The 18,287-nt window shown below is 33.7% G+C and overlaps 1 protein-coding gene across 1 annotated transcript in view; it reads right to left on the minus strand.

The window, feature by feature from the left end:
* Window positions 1-1,081: 1,081 nt before the first annotated feature.
* LOC149420241 (uncharacterized) overlaps window positions 1,082-18,287 on the minus strand; it is a 357,399-nt gene continuing 340,193 nt past the window's right edge. Inside the window, exons 4-6 of the mRNA XM_089636326.1 lie at window positions 7,534-7,792; window positions 2,846-3,029; window positions 1,082-1,856 (exon numbers count right to left, since the gene is read on the minus strand). Of these exons, the coding sequence (XP_089492452.1) occupies window positions 1,367-1,856; window positions 2,846-3,029; window positions 7,534-7,792 (933 nt within the window). The 3' untranslated portion in view covers window positions 1,082-1,366. The remainder of the gene's footprint in view (window positions 1,857-2,845; window positions 3,030-7,533; window positions 7,793-18,287) is intronic.

The raw sequence follows: 18,287 nt of genomic DNA on the forward strand, positions 1-18,287 counted from the left end.
TGGCAGCTCTTTCGTCACATTTGTCTTGACGATGGACACTGTAAAGTAAATCACGATAAAAGTATATCTATTTTAAGTTCTGTCTTTTTAGCAGGAACAGCCTAATTTTTTAATGGCAGCTCTTTCGTCACATCTAACTCGATAATGGACACTGTAAAGTAAATCACGATAAAAGTACATTTATTTTAATGTTCTGTCTTTTAGCAGGAATAGCCTACTTTTTATTGATAGTTCTTTCGTCACATCTCTCCTGATAATGGACACTGTAAAGTTAATCAATATAAAAGTATATTTCTTTTAAAGTTCTGTCTTCTTGGCAGGAATAGCATTTGTTTTTTATCAATAGCTGTTTCGGCGTTCGAAGCTATTATCAAACGCCGGCCAGGCAACGTTGACTCGTCCATAAATACGTGCATAATGATAGAATATTTTTTGTTGATGAACATGTATAAAATGAGAATAAATGTATCAGAAGGTACCTTTTCATTTCATTCAACATGGAGAAGAAAAAAAAGAGATTATTTATAAAAACATCGTTTTATTTCATTGATAAAATCTTACATCATTCTATGTCTACATACATTATAATATTACACGATATGAAAATTCTAATTATTTAAATCATATCCTTTAAGAATATTCAGTGATATTCAAATCTATAGTGATTCGTTTCACTCGAATTTAAGGCAATAAATTAATTTAACAATAGATGATATGAAGTCGTTCCGAAAATACACATAATTATTTTATACAAACATTTTTATGAGCCAGTGAATAAATATTTTCACCGTTAATGAATTTTCCCACAATTTTAATTCATCAATTATCAATAAGCGAAAAGCTTTGTCACAGATGTTTGAAAAAAGCCAAAATTTTTATGATAAAAATCGTTCACAAAACGCTGCGTTGATTGTGCTCGTGAAACAGTATTCCTCTAAACCGACAAAAACTCATCAGTTCAGTGAAATATGCTCTACAAAACTCAATTAAGGTCAACATGCACCGATTTTATTACGAAATTTTTAAGTTGATTAATGTTTCACTCGAGCACTTGTGTGTGTCAATTCATAGCAATTGCGTTGTTGCGTCGGTAAAGTTTTCAAAGAGAATTTTTATCAGTATTTTAAACTCGTTTTACGCGGGTGTAAACAAGGTAATTTAATTTCATAAATTATTGAACAGATTAACGGACAGCATTTTCAATCCGTACTGTGTACGATTTTTGGCACTTTATTTTTACGGGATGCCGAAATATATGAAAAGTAAAAGAGCCACTTTACAATATCGCTTCGTTGCATTAAAGCATTCCCAATCATAACATCCTGAGTTCAGTGTCCCTATTAACGGCATCCCGTTTGGCGCAATATCAGTGTCTCACAAGTCCCAAAGAATTGGCTAGCTGGGTGCACTTAGCCATTACTTCTTCTTGGACTAAACTAAAGGACATAGCTATGAGTACCAGACCAAATACCAGATACGCACAGCACGCGAACAAGTGAACATGTTCATTTTTACTAGAGTCTGACGTTATTTTGGAACTATTTTGGCCGGGAGCAAAGTCTCCAAAACCTATCGTGGAGATGGTGATGAAACAGAAGTACACTGAGTCTAGGAAACTCCAGTCTTCCCAGACGGAAAAGATGGTAGCTCCGAGGCCCAGATAGGCTGTCAGGAATATCAGGACGATGGCCACCGGAACCGGTGGGTGGTGGAGATTGTCTTGCGCCTGGTGATGGGAGACACTTGCCGGGGTGCTGGGGCAGGACTTGAGCTGGTCGTCCTTGCTGGCTGCTTGGTGACCAGTTTGGGACCGCCAGATCAGGGGGATCTTTGATGGTGTGTCGTGGGTACAGTTGCTGGAAATACAAGTGGTATTAGCAACATGAAAACAATTAGAGAGATTTCACAATTTTTTCAAATTTGGACTGACAAAATGCAGTTATGCTAGTAATTAAAAATTCATAAAAATTATGATTCACAGTCCCTTGTATCTCACGTAGGTATATGCGATGACAAATAAATACCGAAACGGAATTATTTTTTATGTACTTCAAATGTCTTATTTCCTAAATCTTGACACCGTTAACTTAATTGATATCCCCTTTTTTAATAAGATTTACTAAACAAATTAGGGATGTACATATAAAATAGTATTTGCATTGTGTTGGTACATATTGCGAGACTTGTGGTTGGACGAGAAGTGTACCACTAGCAATATATTTTTAATTTCGTGTAGTTTTGTAGCACTATATTTTTGATTTTTTTATTTATATAAAAATAAAATACTATTTACACACCACTATTTATTCAAAACGAAACGACTTGTTTCGAAACCAATGGTTTCTTTGTCAGGAAAAACATAATATAATAAAAAGAAACTAATTTATTTATTTTTATCAAGTTTCATTTGTAGAACTCCATTTAAATTTTAATTTTTTTATATATTCAATAATAAGTGGGCTACTCACAGTTTAATAATGCCTTCAGAGGGCGAAACAGCTGTCACGCGTAATAATAATTATACAGCAGAACTTGTTTAAAAATAAACTGTTTTTATAAATCTAATAACATATTATTGAATATATAAAAAAAGGAACTAATTTGTTTATTTCACCACTAACATTTTTGATTTTTATTTTCGTTGTAGCCCAATGGACGAATACATAATGTTTTGATAAAAAAATAATAAATAAACAAATAATAAAACCAGAAAAATATGGCTACGTTTATTTAGGTAGCACGGAAACTTTACCATTGTGACCCACAAAACTACCCTTGGTCTCAAATAACAAAGGAGATTTCGTTACACTTCCTAGGAATACTAAATTACTAATAAAAAATTCACCATTCCCCGTCGGAGTCGTCCGTGTCCAGCGCGTCGTCCACGGAGTTGAGGTCTCCCTCGGGGGGCCCGCGGCCCTGCCCCCTCCCCCGCCCCCCTTGTCCTGCTTGGACCCCTCCGGCCCCCCCGCCCGTGCAGCACTTGCGAGGGGTGCCGGAAGCCGAAGTAGTGGCGGTGATCTGTGACTCTGCTGGAAAAGAAACAAAATTAATGGTGCGGTCTTATGAAGCAACCTTGGGTGGGTGTTTCTTGTATTTAGATCATTCAATAATAAAATACGTTCCAAATAATAATAATAACATGGCATTTATATAGCTCAGTTAAGTGTCATTTCACTTCAAGTGCGCTTAACTACTCGTATAACAAACTTTAAAAAATGGTAATTCAGTATTAGTGGTTCTTAAAAGTACTCCTACAGTGTGCCTTACCCAATAAAAATCTAATATTATAACACTAAATACACTGTTTATACAAAGTGATGACAAAACTTAGAATAACAATAACAGCAGGACAGGACAAAACACGAATATTAAAACTAAAACATAATATAAAACAGGAGGCAGTTTGTGCTCAGAAATGAGAATTTTCTGAGCATAAACTCTCCAAACCAGTGGAGAGAGAAATCGACGAAAGAGTTTCTAATTTTTAACTGGAATTTTAATATAATATTACGATAATTTATGAAAGTTTTAAAATCATAAATTATTAATATTACATGCATAGTGAGTTGAGAAATATCGAAATTCTTCCTTAAGTAGATAATACCTCAGGACCACATGTACAGCCTGCAACAATATTATCGACGACTGTCCTGTTTAACTAATAAATAATAAAATACCATCCAAAACAACTAGTTTCAATGACTTATTCTACATTAGACGGACGCGCACAAATGCTGGTTGGTGTCAGGGATCCAAACCGAATTGTTAAATCAAAATCAAAACCTGAAGGATTCCAACATATTTTTTGTTACATGCAGCACTAATATGGAGAATTATAAGCTGTTTTCCTATTAATCTATCCTAATAATTGCCGCTGCTTTTAGCGCGATTTCCATGGTGTCGGATAAGCTGTCAATATCCACGAACTTTTGGATAGTATCATTCGTTATGCAAAATAACTGGCTTATCAATAAATGGAGGTAAACTAACTAAGCATTTAGAATTGAAAAAAATATATACACGATCCATAGACGTAATTAATTCATTCATTCAAATTGATTCCGCTCCAGTCGGGAGAAACGAAAGTTGTTAGTTATCATGACTCAAAACCTGATGAACTAACTAACTCTCCTTTTTGTGTCAAAATGACAGAACACGTCTGTAGAATCATATTTGGATACCGAAGATACATTAGCGCATCGAAAATGTTCACGGAATTAGGACTAAATGGATTTGCCGGCCTCATGAGACACTGGAGCACTGGAGCCAGGATGCGGCTAATGGCCTCCGCCAACACGGTGGTGACCGCAGCCTACCAGCACCAAGTGCCACTCCTGAGTGAGCGCTGGGCCCAAGCTCACTCAAAACCACGCCCTACATAGTTGTCTTTAATTGATCATTTATTTTTCTTTGTAAAAATTCTTCATTGTAAAATAAATGTGTTTATCTTTATGGAACGTGTGGAATTGCACTACATCCTGGAATAAAATAAATAAAATTAAGTATGTATGTTAATTTTGTTATTTACATTTGATATTTTTAATTTTTACGTAGCCGTCTCACGTCCAGGAATGTTAATTTAAAGAAAATATCTTCAGTTATTGCACTATCGATATCGATCGTTTTGGCAATCAACAGCGCGACTGTGCTCGGGAAATCAGTATATAATCATCGGTAGTTACACCTATTGATCCGATATTGTATAGTTATCGATTTCATTGTGCCGCATTAATCTCTACTAGTGTAATCTTTCGATAAAATATTCTAGCTTTAAAAAAGAGCACTTTTAATGATTTGGGAAGCAAACGCTGAAATTATGAAAATTGTAATAACTAAATCTAAATCTGAGACGTTAAGGATTAATAATTGAAATAAAGTTCGTATTTACGGAGAACAATGTATCGGATAAGCTGTGATGTTCGCCTATTGGGTTTCAGGGTGTGAGATGCGAGTTGAGAAGGTCAAACTGACAGATAAACCTACCTATGAAAAATGTTTGATAAATGAAATAATTTTATTTAAAATTATGAAAATATGTAAAGAAAAATAAATAATATCATAATGCAATATCAACCAACATACTAATTCCGTGTGCGTTATTCCTGTGAGAAATTGTTCATGCTCAATGAACTCAAATTTGCTTTGAATTTAAATGCCTTCATTTCCAAATTTGGAAATGCCTGTATGAAGAATAATTCAGACATTCTATAAAGTAGGTCTATACCCACAATATAATATTTTAATAAAAATTGGAATTGCTATATTCCGTTATTACTAGCAGATCTGCTTTAGTATTGAAGAAAAACCTTCCTCTCGCTTAAATAATGTAGGCTACTAAATAAATACGGAAGTTATGAGGAATTCAACTGAAAATAATATTATGATTTTTTATAAAATAAAACATAAATTTGATTTCATTTACTCATAAAAAATTACAAATTTACAACTAATTACATCAACAGCGTGATATTTTTAGAACTCATTAAAATATAATTAGAATGAAAATACGTTTTAAAAAATCCCTAAAACACCCCTGGCGTTCGTTAACCTATTCGAATCGGAACGCCATCGTTGAGTATTGCGTAGATAAGAGACGAAAGAGCCCGTTTTCCTGATAAAATGGGATTTACATGAAAACTGCCATATAACATACGTAATATGAGTATTATATAAAAATCAATTTTTATACAAGTTCAATTACCCTTCAGTAAGTTTTCGAGATTACATGTAAATATTATTACTTCTATTTTCTTTATACTTAATATCTAATTTTATCATTCAGTTTAACTTTCCATTATTGTATTTTTTTAACTATTGGATAATAAAAATACCATTTTATTAGTTCTTAAATGATGTGTAAAATAACATTAAAAATGTTACTATCTTCGGTGATTTTAACTTTAACCCAACTGACGTTTTCCATTAATTTTGCTCAGTTTAAAATCTAACACAACTGAACACCGTTAATAACATAAATACACAAATGTTAAACTAAGTATTAAGTTACATAAAATCATTAAATGCTGTTATTTGTCGCCATGATTCTCGATTATACCAGTCAGAGAAAATATTAATCACCCTTCATTAACATTAACATTCGATTACACAACTAAATCACTTTAAAACAGATATATTGCCTCCGACCATAATATGGGTTGTATTTTCCAAGAAACCTCAGATCAAGCTTGATAATTCAGATACTACTTTCGTAGCTAGCTACTTACACAATCATTGTCGTCACTGTCGTCCGTTACTAACACCATATTTCTCACGAATACAATATCAACTCCGGGATTCCCCAGGGATCGAACTTAGAACCTCTTCTCTTTCTTTTATTCATCAACGACATCCGCAAGACCATTAACCGCTCAAAATATCTCCTCTTAGCTGATGATATTAAAGTTTTAAAAGCTATTAAAAGTCACATCGATTCCATTCTTTTGCTAAATGATCGGAGCTGAACAACTTACCCTTCAGCATCCATAAGTGCAGTGTCGTCAACTTTACAAGATCCAAAGATACAATTGCCCTAACATATTAATAAAGATAAAGAGAAGAGATTCGAGACCTTGGAGTGATTTTCGAAGTAAATCTCACTTTCAAATCCCACATACCTAACATTGTCTCTCGCGCCAACAAAATGCTTGGATTTGTTCTTCGTAATGTGAGATCGTTAACTACCGGAATCGCAACACGAAGAACATATTCGCAGTTCGCAGTATCCTAGAATATAGCTCTATTAATTTTTGAACAAAACCATGTCCTAGGAATGGTAAATGTACAAAAGAGGTTTATGTGTTATCTATAATGAAAGAATATACGTACTAATCATTCCTATATCCATCCTTGTTCTTAACAGGAATGCTCGATTGCAACACTTTAGAAGCACGCCGAAAATATGTTTAGTTAATATTTTCTTAAACTAGTCACTGGAACTATACTTAATCCACTTATATTAAAAATGGTTGACTTTTATGTCCCTAACAAGTATACACGTGGAAGATCGCATGCACTTTTTCACACTCCGAAAGCGAGAACTTCTGCCTATCAGAACGCGCCAATCAACAGAGCGACTCAACTGCTTAGCGATTCTGCATTGACCATAGACATTTTCAACGTCACTCACAGACAGTTCAGCAAACTATCTTTTGACATATATCTCAAAATAGTAAAACTGCCCCCATGGCCTTTTATATATATGTACCTCAAATTTGTGATCCTCTCCGTAATATATTGGTGCATAACCGTTAATGGAGAACATAAATGAATGAATAAATTAATAATAATTTAAACCATGATATGAACATGAATATAGACTAAGGATTGTTCTTCTTTATTTGATGGGTATTCTGCTTAAATTGTAAAATATTATATTTATTAAAAATACCACACATGTAGCATTTAAAAAAAAAGTGTCTTATTCCCCTCTTCTTTTCCCAACCGGATGATGGGAGATGTGTCGGCTCTTCATTGAAAGCCTAGGAGTGGTTATTTAAGAATTTTTTTTATTTTTGCTCAGTTTCAACTTACCATCCAGGCATTCCAGGCTCGCGTTGTGCGGAGTTTGCCTTCCACGTGCCAACGTGCCCGCTCTCGGGCTGCTGGGCGCACGCTGGAAGACGTGCGCGTATCGCGCTCCACCCGCCACGTGCACGATGTGCTGCTGCGTGGCCTGCGCGCCTGGCGTGCCCGACCCATGCCCACCCAGCTGGCTGCCGCCGACCGGGCGTGGGTAGCGCGATGGGGGCAGGAGAGAGTGCTGCTCGTGGAGTTGGAAATGGTTGTCCATCTGGTGAGAAGAAAAAACAATGAATTTAATCGAAATATTTTAATTTTTATCAAAGACAACTATTACGCTTTTTTTCCTTCAAACGGTCTTCGGAGCTTTTATTTTTTTTCATCTCGATAAATAAAATTAATGCAGGTATTTTGAGCATAATTAATGATAGTAGCGCAGACCCTTGAAAAATCGCATAATAGTATGAATTCTTAAAAAATCTGATCCAATTTGAAAAATAAGAATTAAAGTTATTTTCTGTATTAAATATTTTATTTTCGGTAATCCCACAACCAGCTTCAATTTTGAAAATAAAAATTACACTTAAATTGAAATCAAATTTGAGTTCACTGAACCAGAGTTGACCAGGACTGACACAAAAGCAAGATAAGTATTTTTAATTAGGTGTTTTTTTTATGAAGGGAATGTACGCATACCTACAAAAAATCCAAATGACCTGTTATTCACTCTGAATCGACGTAATAATTAAACATAAATGGATAATGTATCAAGCAGTATAAAGTACCTAAGTACTTGAAAACCCCTAACAATTAAGGAATTAAAACGTTTATTAAACGAGTCCCCACGGAGCGTCAAGTGCGTACCTACTACCTCACTATTTATTTAACGGTTAACCAATAAACAGAGCTTTACCTTAAGTACATACCACACACCTGTTAGCTATAAATTTAACGAAAGTCTATTAACGAAATGGCACGATTTAACTTATTACTACCGTCATTGATTACACAGATAGTGAATACGCTCCACATTAAAACTTCCAAAACATTAGAAAATTGCAAGTAAACACAACATAAAGTGTCGAAGTAGTTAAATCACTTCATCTTCGAAATATTCAATCAGTTAGATTTTTAAATTATCGTGTGTGCTGTGCAGTGCTGTGTTTTAAAAATATTAAAATAACAATTTTCAACTGGTAAACATACCAAACGCGCAGGCGCATTATCAGTCCGTCATTACTATCGCCATTGGTCGAAAGTGTCGTCACTTTTGAATAGTGCTAAACAGTTTGCGGGAAACAGGCGTTTGTGTATAAACTAATTACGAATAAAGTTAACATATTTTTAACTCTTTTTAAATAAATTTTAATATGGATTTAAACGAGAACTCTCTTAACTATATGACCAAGGCCAAGGATCTACTCTGTTCGCTGATAAAAATTATTAATGACCCCGGCAACAAATTTACGAAGGAGCAAATGGGTAAAATTACCCCGATAACAACGGATCTGTTAGGAACCACAGGATTGATGGCTGTTCGTATGGGAATGTTGGAAGGAGAATTGTCAACATTAAAAAGTGTAACGGATACTCAGTCTATTGTTACTAACCCGACAAATACTTCATCTTCAATAAATGATTTGCTCGCAGAGGCCGAGGAAAGAAAAACCCGGTCAAAGAACATTATTTTATTTAATGTTCCCGAAAGTATTTCAGAATCAACAACAACAATTATTAAAATGGACAGCGATAAAGTAGTTTCAGCGATTAGTGATATAAATAATGAATTAATACCGAGTGTGGTTAAGTCGTACAGACTTGGTGTAAAAAAGTCCAACAAAATTAGACCGATTAAGGTCGAATTCAATGACTCTGTCTCGGCTCGTGAGGTTTTGACCAGGAACGCAAAACTGAAAAACGGTATAAAGGCCAGTAACGACCAAACACCATTGCAGAGGACTCAACTTCTAGATTTACGCCAACAACTCGAGACGAGGAAGAACAACGGTGAAACCAATATAACTATCAAATATGTGAACTCTGTACCTAAAATTATTGAATGTGCGCCAAAAAACTGAAACAACAAAAAATAAAATGCTACTACCAAAATGTGAGAGGGATCCGCACTAAACTTCCCATGTTGCTGACTTCGGCGGCAACTATCAGCAGTGATATCTTCATTTTAACCGAAACATGGCTCGACTCAGGAATCAATTCCGCCGAATTAGGCTTCCCTAATTTCAACATCTACCGTATGGATAGGAATTCTAAAACAAGTGCCAAAACGAGAGGAGGTGGTGTAGCCATTGCTATCTCAAAAAATCTCAGTTCTTCAAAAATATCCACAAAAAACACATCCATCGAGCAACTATTTGTCAATGTGAACACTTCTAGAGGTAAAATAATAGTGGGATGTGCATACTTACCTCCGAATTCTGATGTCCAAAGCTACAGCAATCACTGCGACGAGGTTGAATCAATTTGTGCTAAATATCCTAATACTAAACTACTTCTAGTTGGTGATTACAATCTGCCACATTATGATTGGTGTAATATGAATTCTGTCAATTCTTGTTCTAATGTTAATATTCGTGTTATTAGAGATATGGCACTGTTCTTAGGTCTAACACAGTGTAATAATGTTCTTAATATAGGAGGTCGTACGTTGGATTTGGCACTGTCAAATGTGTCTGACATCTGTGTTGTGAGAAGTACCGAAATTCTATTACCTGTCGATGTTTACCATCCACCACTAGAAATATGCATGTCTAATCTTAAACCAATTCCTATCGTAAAAAAGGTAGTAGAAACTCGAAATTTCAAAAAAGCTGACTATGTTAAAATTTCAAATTTCCTTAAACAGACTGACTGGTCATTCTTTGATAGCGACGATGATATTAATGTACACCTTAAAAATTTTTACTTCATCGTTAATTCTGCAATTGAACAATTTGTTCCTTTAACGACTTACAGAGAAACTCTATACCCAAAATGGTTCTCAAAAGACCTGATAGACTTAATTTACCTCAAAAAATTATCTCATAAGAGATTCAAACAAAGTCGCCTGGCCATCGATTATACTGCGTTTCAAAAATTGAGGGCAGAGTGCAATAAGCTCTCCGCAAAATGTTACAAAAATTACATTAGTGATGTCGAAGGCTCTATCATGGACGACTCAAATTTCTTTTGGAAATATGTTAAATCCCAAAAAGAAAATGGTACTTACATACCTAGTAGTGTGTCATTCGATTCTAAATTATCCCAAAATCTTCAGGAAACTGTTAATCTTTTTGCTGATTTTTTTAGCGGCGTTTACATTAATGCAAGTGAAGACAGCAATATTTCGTGCTTTGATTTGGTTGAAACTCTTGATATATCTGACTGTAATGTAACCATAGACGATATTATATCTAAGCTGAAGAGTCTTGATTCCCGAAAATCCGCAGGACCTGATAATGTTCCGCCCAGGTTTTTAGTAAATTGTATGCATACATTGTCATATCCTATTCATAAGTTATTTACAAAGTCACTCTCATCAGGTGTATTCCCGGACCTTTGGAAGTTTAGTCTTTTAACGCCCATTTTCAAAAAAGGTAATAAGAGCGAAGTAACAAATTATAGGCCAATATGTATAATGTCTACTTTACCCAAACTTTTTGAAAGCCTAGTACTAGATAAGTTGATATCCCGAATCAATCGAACCATCTCTCCCCTTCAACATGGATTCATTAAAGGTAGATCTACTCTTACCAATTTGATATTGTACACGAATGATATTGTTAATGCCCTTAATGCATCACATCAAACTGATTCCATATATACTGACTTCAGTAAGGCATTTGATAAAGTAAACCACAAAATATTATTACGTAAACTAAAATTGTTGGGAATAAGAGGGAGCATGTTGGAATGGTTTAAGAGTTATCTATTAGGAAGGTACTTAGCAGTCAAGATAGATTCGTTTACTTCTTATACATTTGCTGCCTCGAGCGGAGTACCACAGGGATCTCACTTGGGCCCAATATTATTTTGTTTGTTTATCAATGATATTGTTAATATTTTTACTAATGTTAAAGTCCTGTTATTTGCCGACGATCTGAAGATATACAGAATAATCAAAGACGATGACGATCGCGCAATTTTGCAGTTGAACCTTAATAAACTATGTGCGTGGTGTTCTGTCAATGATTTGCAACTAAATTTAGGTAAATGCCAGATTATCAGTTTTTACAAAGGCAAAAATCCACTTAATTTTTCCTATTTTATGAATGGTGCTAATCTTCTTCGTGTATCACAGATTCGTGATCTTGGTGTTATATTCCACGAGAGTCTACAGTTTAACGAACACATCGATGAAATAACAAGCGATGCGATGAGAATACTAGGTTTTATTTTGAGAATGGGAGCAAATTTTAAAAGTATGTCAACATTAAAACATCTGTATTGCTCGTTAGTACGAAGCAAATTAGAATACAATTCCACCGTATGGTCACCGTACTACAAGGTCCATTCTCAATCATTAGAAAAGGTACAAAATAAATTCCTTCGGTACATTAATTTTAAAATGAAAATTCCAATCGAATTTATAAATTACAATAACTTGCTTGCTGAAACTAAACTTCTTAAATTATCTGATAGAAGAGTGTTAATTGATTTGCTATTTTTATTCAAAATTATTAAATCTTTAATTGACAGCCCTAATTTGTTGGAACTTATTTGCATTAATGTTCCTGCTAGGCAAACTCGCAGTAAAGATACTTTTAAATTTAACAAGAACCTCAACACTAATTATTCTATTTTTTCACCAATTCCTAGAATTCACAACCTTGCGAATAAATACTGTGAACTTATAGATATGTTTGGTTTTGACAATTTTGTGAGCTTTAAAAGGCAACTTATTTCGATTCTATCGGCTAATAATTAACTTTTATAGCTTTAATAATTTTATTACATCTTCTCCCATTCGAAACCTTTCAAGTAAATTATATCCATATTTGTTTGTTTTTTATTTGCTCTACTATACACTTATAATTGTATGCATATACCTACTAACTACTTTTTATACATAACACTATGTTCCATCTCAGATCTTATTATTTCTTATTCATGTCGATATTGCTAAATTCTATTAGTTTTTGCTTTTTACAGGTGCAACTCTTATTTTGTTATTTTTTTTTTTTTTTTTTTAAATCTCTGTTATAATGTTCTTTACCTCACGAGTAAGTTACACTCTAATTTATATTGGTTTATCGATTTGTTAAACTCACAATTAATACTGGGTTTAAACACACCCACTTACTTACTTTTTATGTTGAACTTTCTTTTACTTACTATTTCATGCTTGGGTATATTTTATATTGAATCCATCTTATTAGTGTTTTGCTAATTTGCACAAAATTTTATTATATGTGTTGCTTTCTTACAATTAACTCCATTTATCTTCTTATGTTCAATTATTGTAATCAATGTAAATGTATATTTTCATGTAAAAGCCCATTAGGGCGTAAATAAAATAATAAATAAATAAATAAAAATAAATAAATAAATAAATAAATTACTACAAGTTATTTCACCATCCTATTAAAGCCATGAACGTTTACCACAACAGGCTGCCTTCAGTGGAATATTACTATGACGTGCTAAAACGTAAGTACCCCGTCCGTACACGTAAGAACACCTTGCAGAATGGTAAATGGAAAACGACGGAATTAGTGTTTGTCCATGTCAGCACGTAAAAATATTACGTGAAGATTTCTCCCCGATAAGAAATATCTAGTAATACAATATTAGTTTTAAGTACCGTATAAATGTGTTTATGTAAGGGTATTGGAACAATATTAAAGATATCGATTTTCTTGCCATGGAAAATAAAGGTGCGATAGAAAACATTTATAAAGTGACCAGAATATGAGCATCGTGATCTTTTGCAATCTGGGCGATTATTCTAACGTCTAAGGGCCGAAACACACTGAGCGTATCTTGCACAACTTATTTTACGTCGTGTTACGCGTATACATCGCACTTCATAAAAATTATCCTTCATAGCCTCACCATGCTTATTTATATTATACGTCGTTAGGCCAAGAATAATAGGGCCTAGAATTCTCGCGCGAACTGGCTGGCCTTTTTATGGAACTTATGTTATTACGCGTATTATAAGCGGCTACTGCCAAACTTAAGGCGATGCACTACGTCGTGTAGTATTTTAAAGTGAGTCGCTATCAATAACAACCCTTACGTAGATGGCGATAAAGTTTAAATTCCCGCTTAACACCATCCGCCTGTTTTGATTTATGCAAGAAAAAAACATGGCCAAAAAGTGCCTTTTATTTTATTTTGTTGATTTTCAGGCATTAATATTTAATTTTTTTCCCGGTCATTATATAAATCACTTAATTTGCCACATTATACATAAAATCATAACCGAAAATGGGTTTGTAAGTAGGAGATTTTGAACTTTAAAGCAGTTTTCATAGGCTTATACATAATTTTTTCTGGGCTTATAAAAAGACTTATATAAAAAAAAAAATACTCGATCATATCAAAGATTAAGATGTATTCTACTCGCAGTATTTAATTAAAGCATCTGAAACATTTCTAGGCGACCAAATTTTCAAACCAAAAACACATGATTTTGCATTACTACGTATGGCGTATATTGGGTCGTCTATCACGCGCAGTACGCGGAGCAAAATACGCTTAGTGTGGCCGTTGCCTAAGTTTTGTTTGCTGTAACGCTATTGTCTAATAATATTTTTGACGGCAATTAAATTTCGTCAGTATATCCGTGGTAACACAAGTTGATTTTCCTTCCCGGTTCTTACTGCATCTTCTGGGGCTCTGTGTTCATCTTGTTAACTTTAAAAAAAATAATTATGTTAGTGTTTTAAAATAAATAAATATGCAATATTAAATACGCCTTTAATAGAGTATATTACAAAGTGCCGAAAAGCAGACGGATATAATTTAGGTAAAATTGAAATATTTTAGGAAATGAATTCATCTTTTATCACAAATTTTATGATGACGAATCCTTTATGGGGTTTGTCACCGGCCACGTATCATATGTGCTTTAATTTTCAAGATGATGATTCAAAGTATGATAGGGTCTCATTAGCTCAGTAGGTACAGCGAAGGTCCCGGGTTCAAGTCCTAGATGCGACAGTAGCTTTTTTTGTTTCAAATTTTTTGCAATTTAAGAATTGCTAGTATTGTCATAAATAAATAAATATTACAATTTGATGCTTTACTCAATAAGTTATTCTTAAATTAAAAATAAATATATTATAGCTTTGGCAATGCTTATTGTTATTTGTAACACCAAATAATAATTCTCTATAACCCTTTCACACCCGCATTATAGTTTCCACATATATAAAATATGTAATGCTTGATAATACCTCAGAAAATTATTTGAAAATTTTTGGTATTTATTTTTTTATTTTTTTTTGAAATTTTACTATGTTAATTTGGATTAACATTGGGCGTCAGAGGGTATTTTTTTTAAATAGTAACGTAAAATAAACATAACACAAAAGTAATACAAATAACTCTTTCATGTCAAAAATGCACATTTACAATGTAGTGATAATCTCTAAGGTACAAATAAATAAGATTTTTAAACTAAAATTCATTCAGAAATAAAGAAATAATCTAGGATAATAAATCTTTAAAAATTCGCCATACTAGTAGAAAACATGTCCGTCACTACCAGTGTTAATTTGAATGAACATTGAAATCCATTTACAATATTCTGGGAAATGACTGTGAACAGTGAATTGAACTGATGTTATTATTATAGAACACATCTTAATGCGTTAAAATATTTGTAATTCGAGTAGAAAATATTGATATCTCACCTTAAATTAAGTAATCAATGTCGGCAAAAATTCGATGAAACTCACAATCACCAGATGTCAGAATATTCATCGTTGTTGTGGCGGGAATAAGGATTTCGACCGAGCAGAAAAAATAGACGCCACAAAAAAGACAACAAGCTACAAGAAAACGAAAACATGGCTTTTCTAAATCGCTACCATTACGGTAAAAAAAATCACAAAGTTCATGTTAATTTGAATTAACACTGGGGCTGAAAGGGTTAAGAGGTGGGTATTAGGACTGCTGCCCCGGGAACCATTGATTGGATAACCAACGCCTCTGCCACAAGACACCATGAGTGGTTCGCTACTTTTGGTGACTTAGTAAGTGTGCCGGGTTCATGAGGGGTGAAGATTGTCTAGGTCTTGGCAGCGGATACGTCTGCCCATCTACTGTGTGGTGGTCCAGATTTGGAGAGGCTGGTTGATGGAGATTGTTTTACTTCGCCAGCAGGACTCTCTCGACCCATCGCCTTCCACCGCATTGCGAAGGATGAATTCAAACGTGCGACACTCCTGGATACACAGACCCCCAGATTCCTACCAACCCTCATCTTTTATCCTTCCCAGATCATCCCCCTTACATGATATATACAGAGTGTCCCGGGGTAAAGTGCGCTAACTAACACAAGGACGCTTAGGTCACAAGCTGTTAATTGTAGAGTTAGATAATTTGAAGAGAAATAATTCATAAAAAATAAAATTGAACACAAACTGATTATCATGGTAAAATAGGCATCTACTAAATTAAACTATGTTAAAATTAAAGTAACATCTGTTGACAATATTATATACATTTAAAATTAAACAGTAGTTTTTTGTTAAATGTATAGAAAAGTAAATGGAAAAATATTTTGTACGGTAAATAAACAATGACATTTAAAAAATAAAATATTTATTTTTTTTACTTCTACCACTATGTAAAATTATCTCCCAAAGTTAGCGCACTTTACCCCCTGGAAACCCTGTGTTTTAACTACTCATGAAGGAGGCATAACAATATTTGTAAATGCGGGTTCCTAGATAGTTAAAAACTTTAGTAATTCGGCAAACTCTAATGTTGTGGGTAAAACTAAGTCAAATGAAGAGTTGTTATCTACCTGCACGAAGTTAAAATGCGAAATCGCTTAATGGGGTGCATCCTTTCGAGTAACTCAGGTAAGAGAGTCCAAGGTTCAAATCTTCTAATGACTATACATCGGCTCTTAAATGGACAGTATTAAATTGACCGTTGGGGGCAGCATATATATATACATGTTTCCAATGGAAAAAATATATACTCGTAATATTACAAGCGAAAGTGTCAAATTCCATAAAGAGCATCATCATAAGTTTACATAATATCGTTTCTAATAGGAACTTACAATGAATCGATTTGATAAGTTACCGTTGGAATTGATTGTTTACATATTCAGGTGAGTGAACTATTGAATTATTTATTTAACCCGTAAGGCCTCTAGCATATTTTGTCAGAAGGTCGGAGTATTTCCGCTTTGCAATAAAATCTAAATAAATGAGATAATTCTGAAAGTATCAGAAAACTGTTTTTAAAATGTCATGAAATATTTATATTATTAGAAAAAAACATATAATGGTAGAATTATTATATTTTTAAAACAAATATAACTAGTTAAATCAATGGCTTTTTTTAACGTTTTTTCGTCTAAGTAGTGAAATAAAGTTACTGATACGTTTTATTTGACAATTGTAATATGAAAAATATTTTAACTTGGTTTATTTTTCGATTTATACAAAAATAATTGGGAAAAATCACAAATAATTTTGTCATCAAGTGCGATAGGTTTAATAATTATTTACATTTCAACTCTTCTGTGGTTAACTTCTAGATTTGAATATAAAGCGTGGTGTTTTTCTTTCTTCTTTGGTTATATCCCATTTTTAACCATGATGGTATGGGATACAACCATTTCTATAAGACCAAAATATGAGCTGTTTCTAAAAGCGAATAAATTAGCCTGAGAGATTTTCACGACCGGTCCGAATTGATCTACCGATATTTTGTGTCACCTAAATTTTTGCTTGTCGGAATCAGTATTCCATGTATTTTAATCAGATTTTATCTGTAAAACAATATTTAATGTAGGTTACTGGACATTCATTAAACAAACCTAAAGTAATGTGTACTAAGAACACTTCTTGTTTCAGGAAATATGTGGCTGAAGTTTAATAAATTGTGTGTTGTGGAACTATTTATGTTCTGTATCTTCACCCGCATAAAATATTCAGGAATTAACAGCATGGGTAGCAAAATGTCTTCGCAACTGCAATGGAATAAATCTTTCTTCTCGTGAAATCCACACAATGGTTCTACTTCCCGTGCAAGTAAAGCACCCCGGAGACTTTCAATATTACTGTTAATTTTATTTATGGCAAGCGATCTCTAATAACGGTTTTTACAAAATACCAAAATATGCTAAAAAAATCACTCCAGTGGGAGTTATTTAGCGTCATTTTTAACTTTATCATACCTCGACTGAGAGCTACTAACATTTTCTTCATTTTTATGCGTGATTGCAAGATTCTACTCAAAATTGTAACTGTAACAAATTGTAATTTAGATAGTGTATTGGATGTTCTTCCAAATTTATAGATCAGTGTTCAAAGCGCTTCCCCGTCAAGAAAAATGTCCTTGGTTCAATTCCTAGGTGGGACTGAATCTTTTTCTATTTACTTTTTTGAGGGTCGTTGGTATTGTTTTCAATGATTACACAGTAAAATATTATTGAGTTAAAAGATATGAAAAAGGATATTAAAGTAAAATATTAATTGAAAGAAGGGTAAATGATAGAAGCACCATTAATGAAGGACTGGATGCGGTTGGTGCTAACAAAAAAATGTTCAAAGAGCGAAGCTAATATTCTACAATGG

The sequence above is a fragment of the Hesperophylax consimilis genome, chromosome 10 (assembly GCF_061612785.1).
Source record: "Hesperophylax consimilis isolate HC1 chromosome 10, BYU_Hcon_1.0, whole genome shotgun sequence".
NCBI lineage: Eukaryota > Metazoa > Arthropoda > Insecta > Trichoptera > Limnephilidae > Hesperophylax > Hesperophylax consimilis.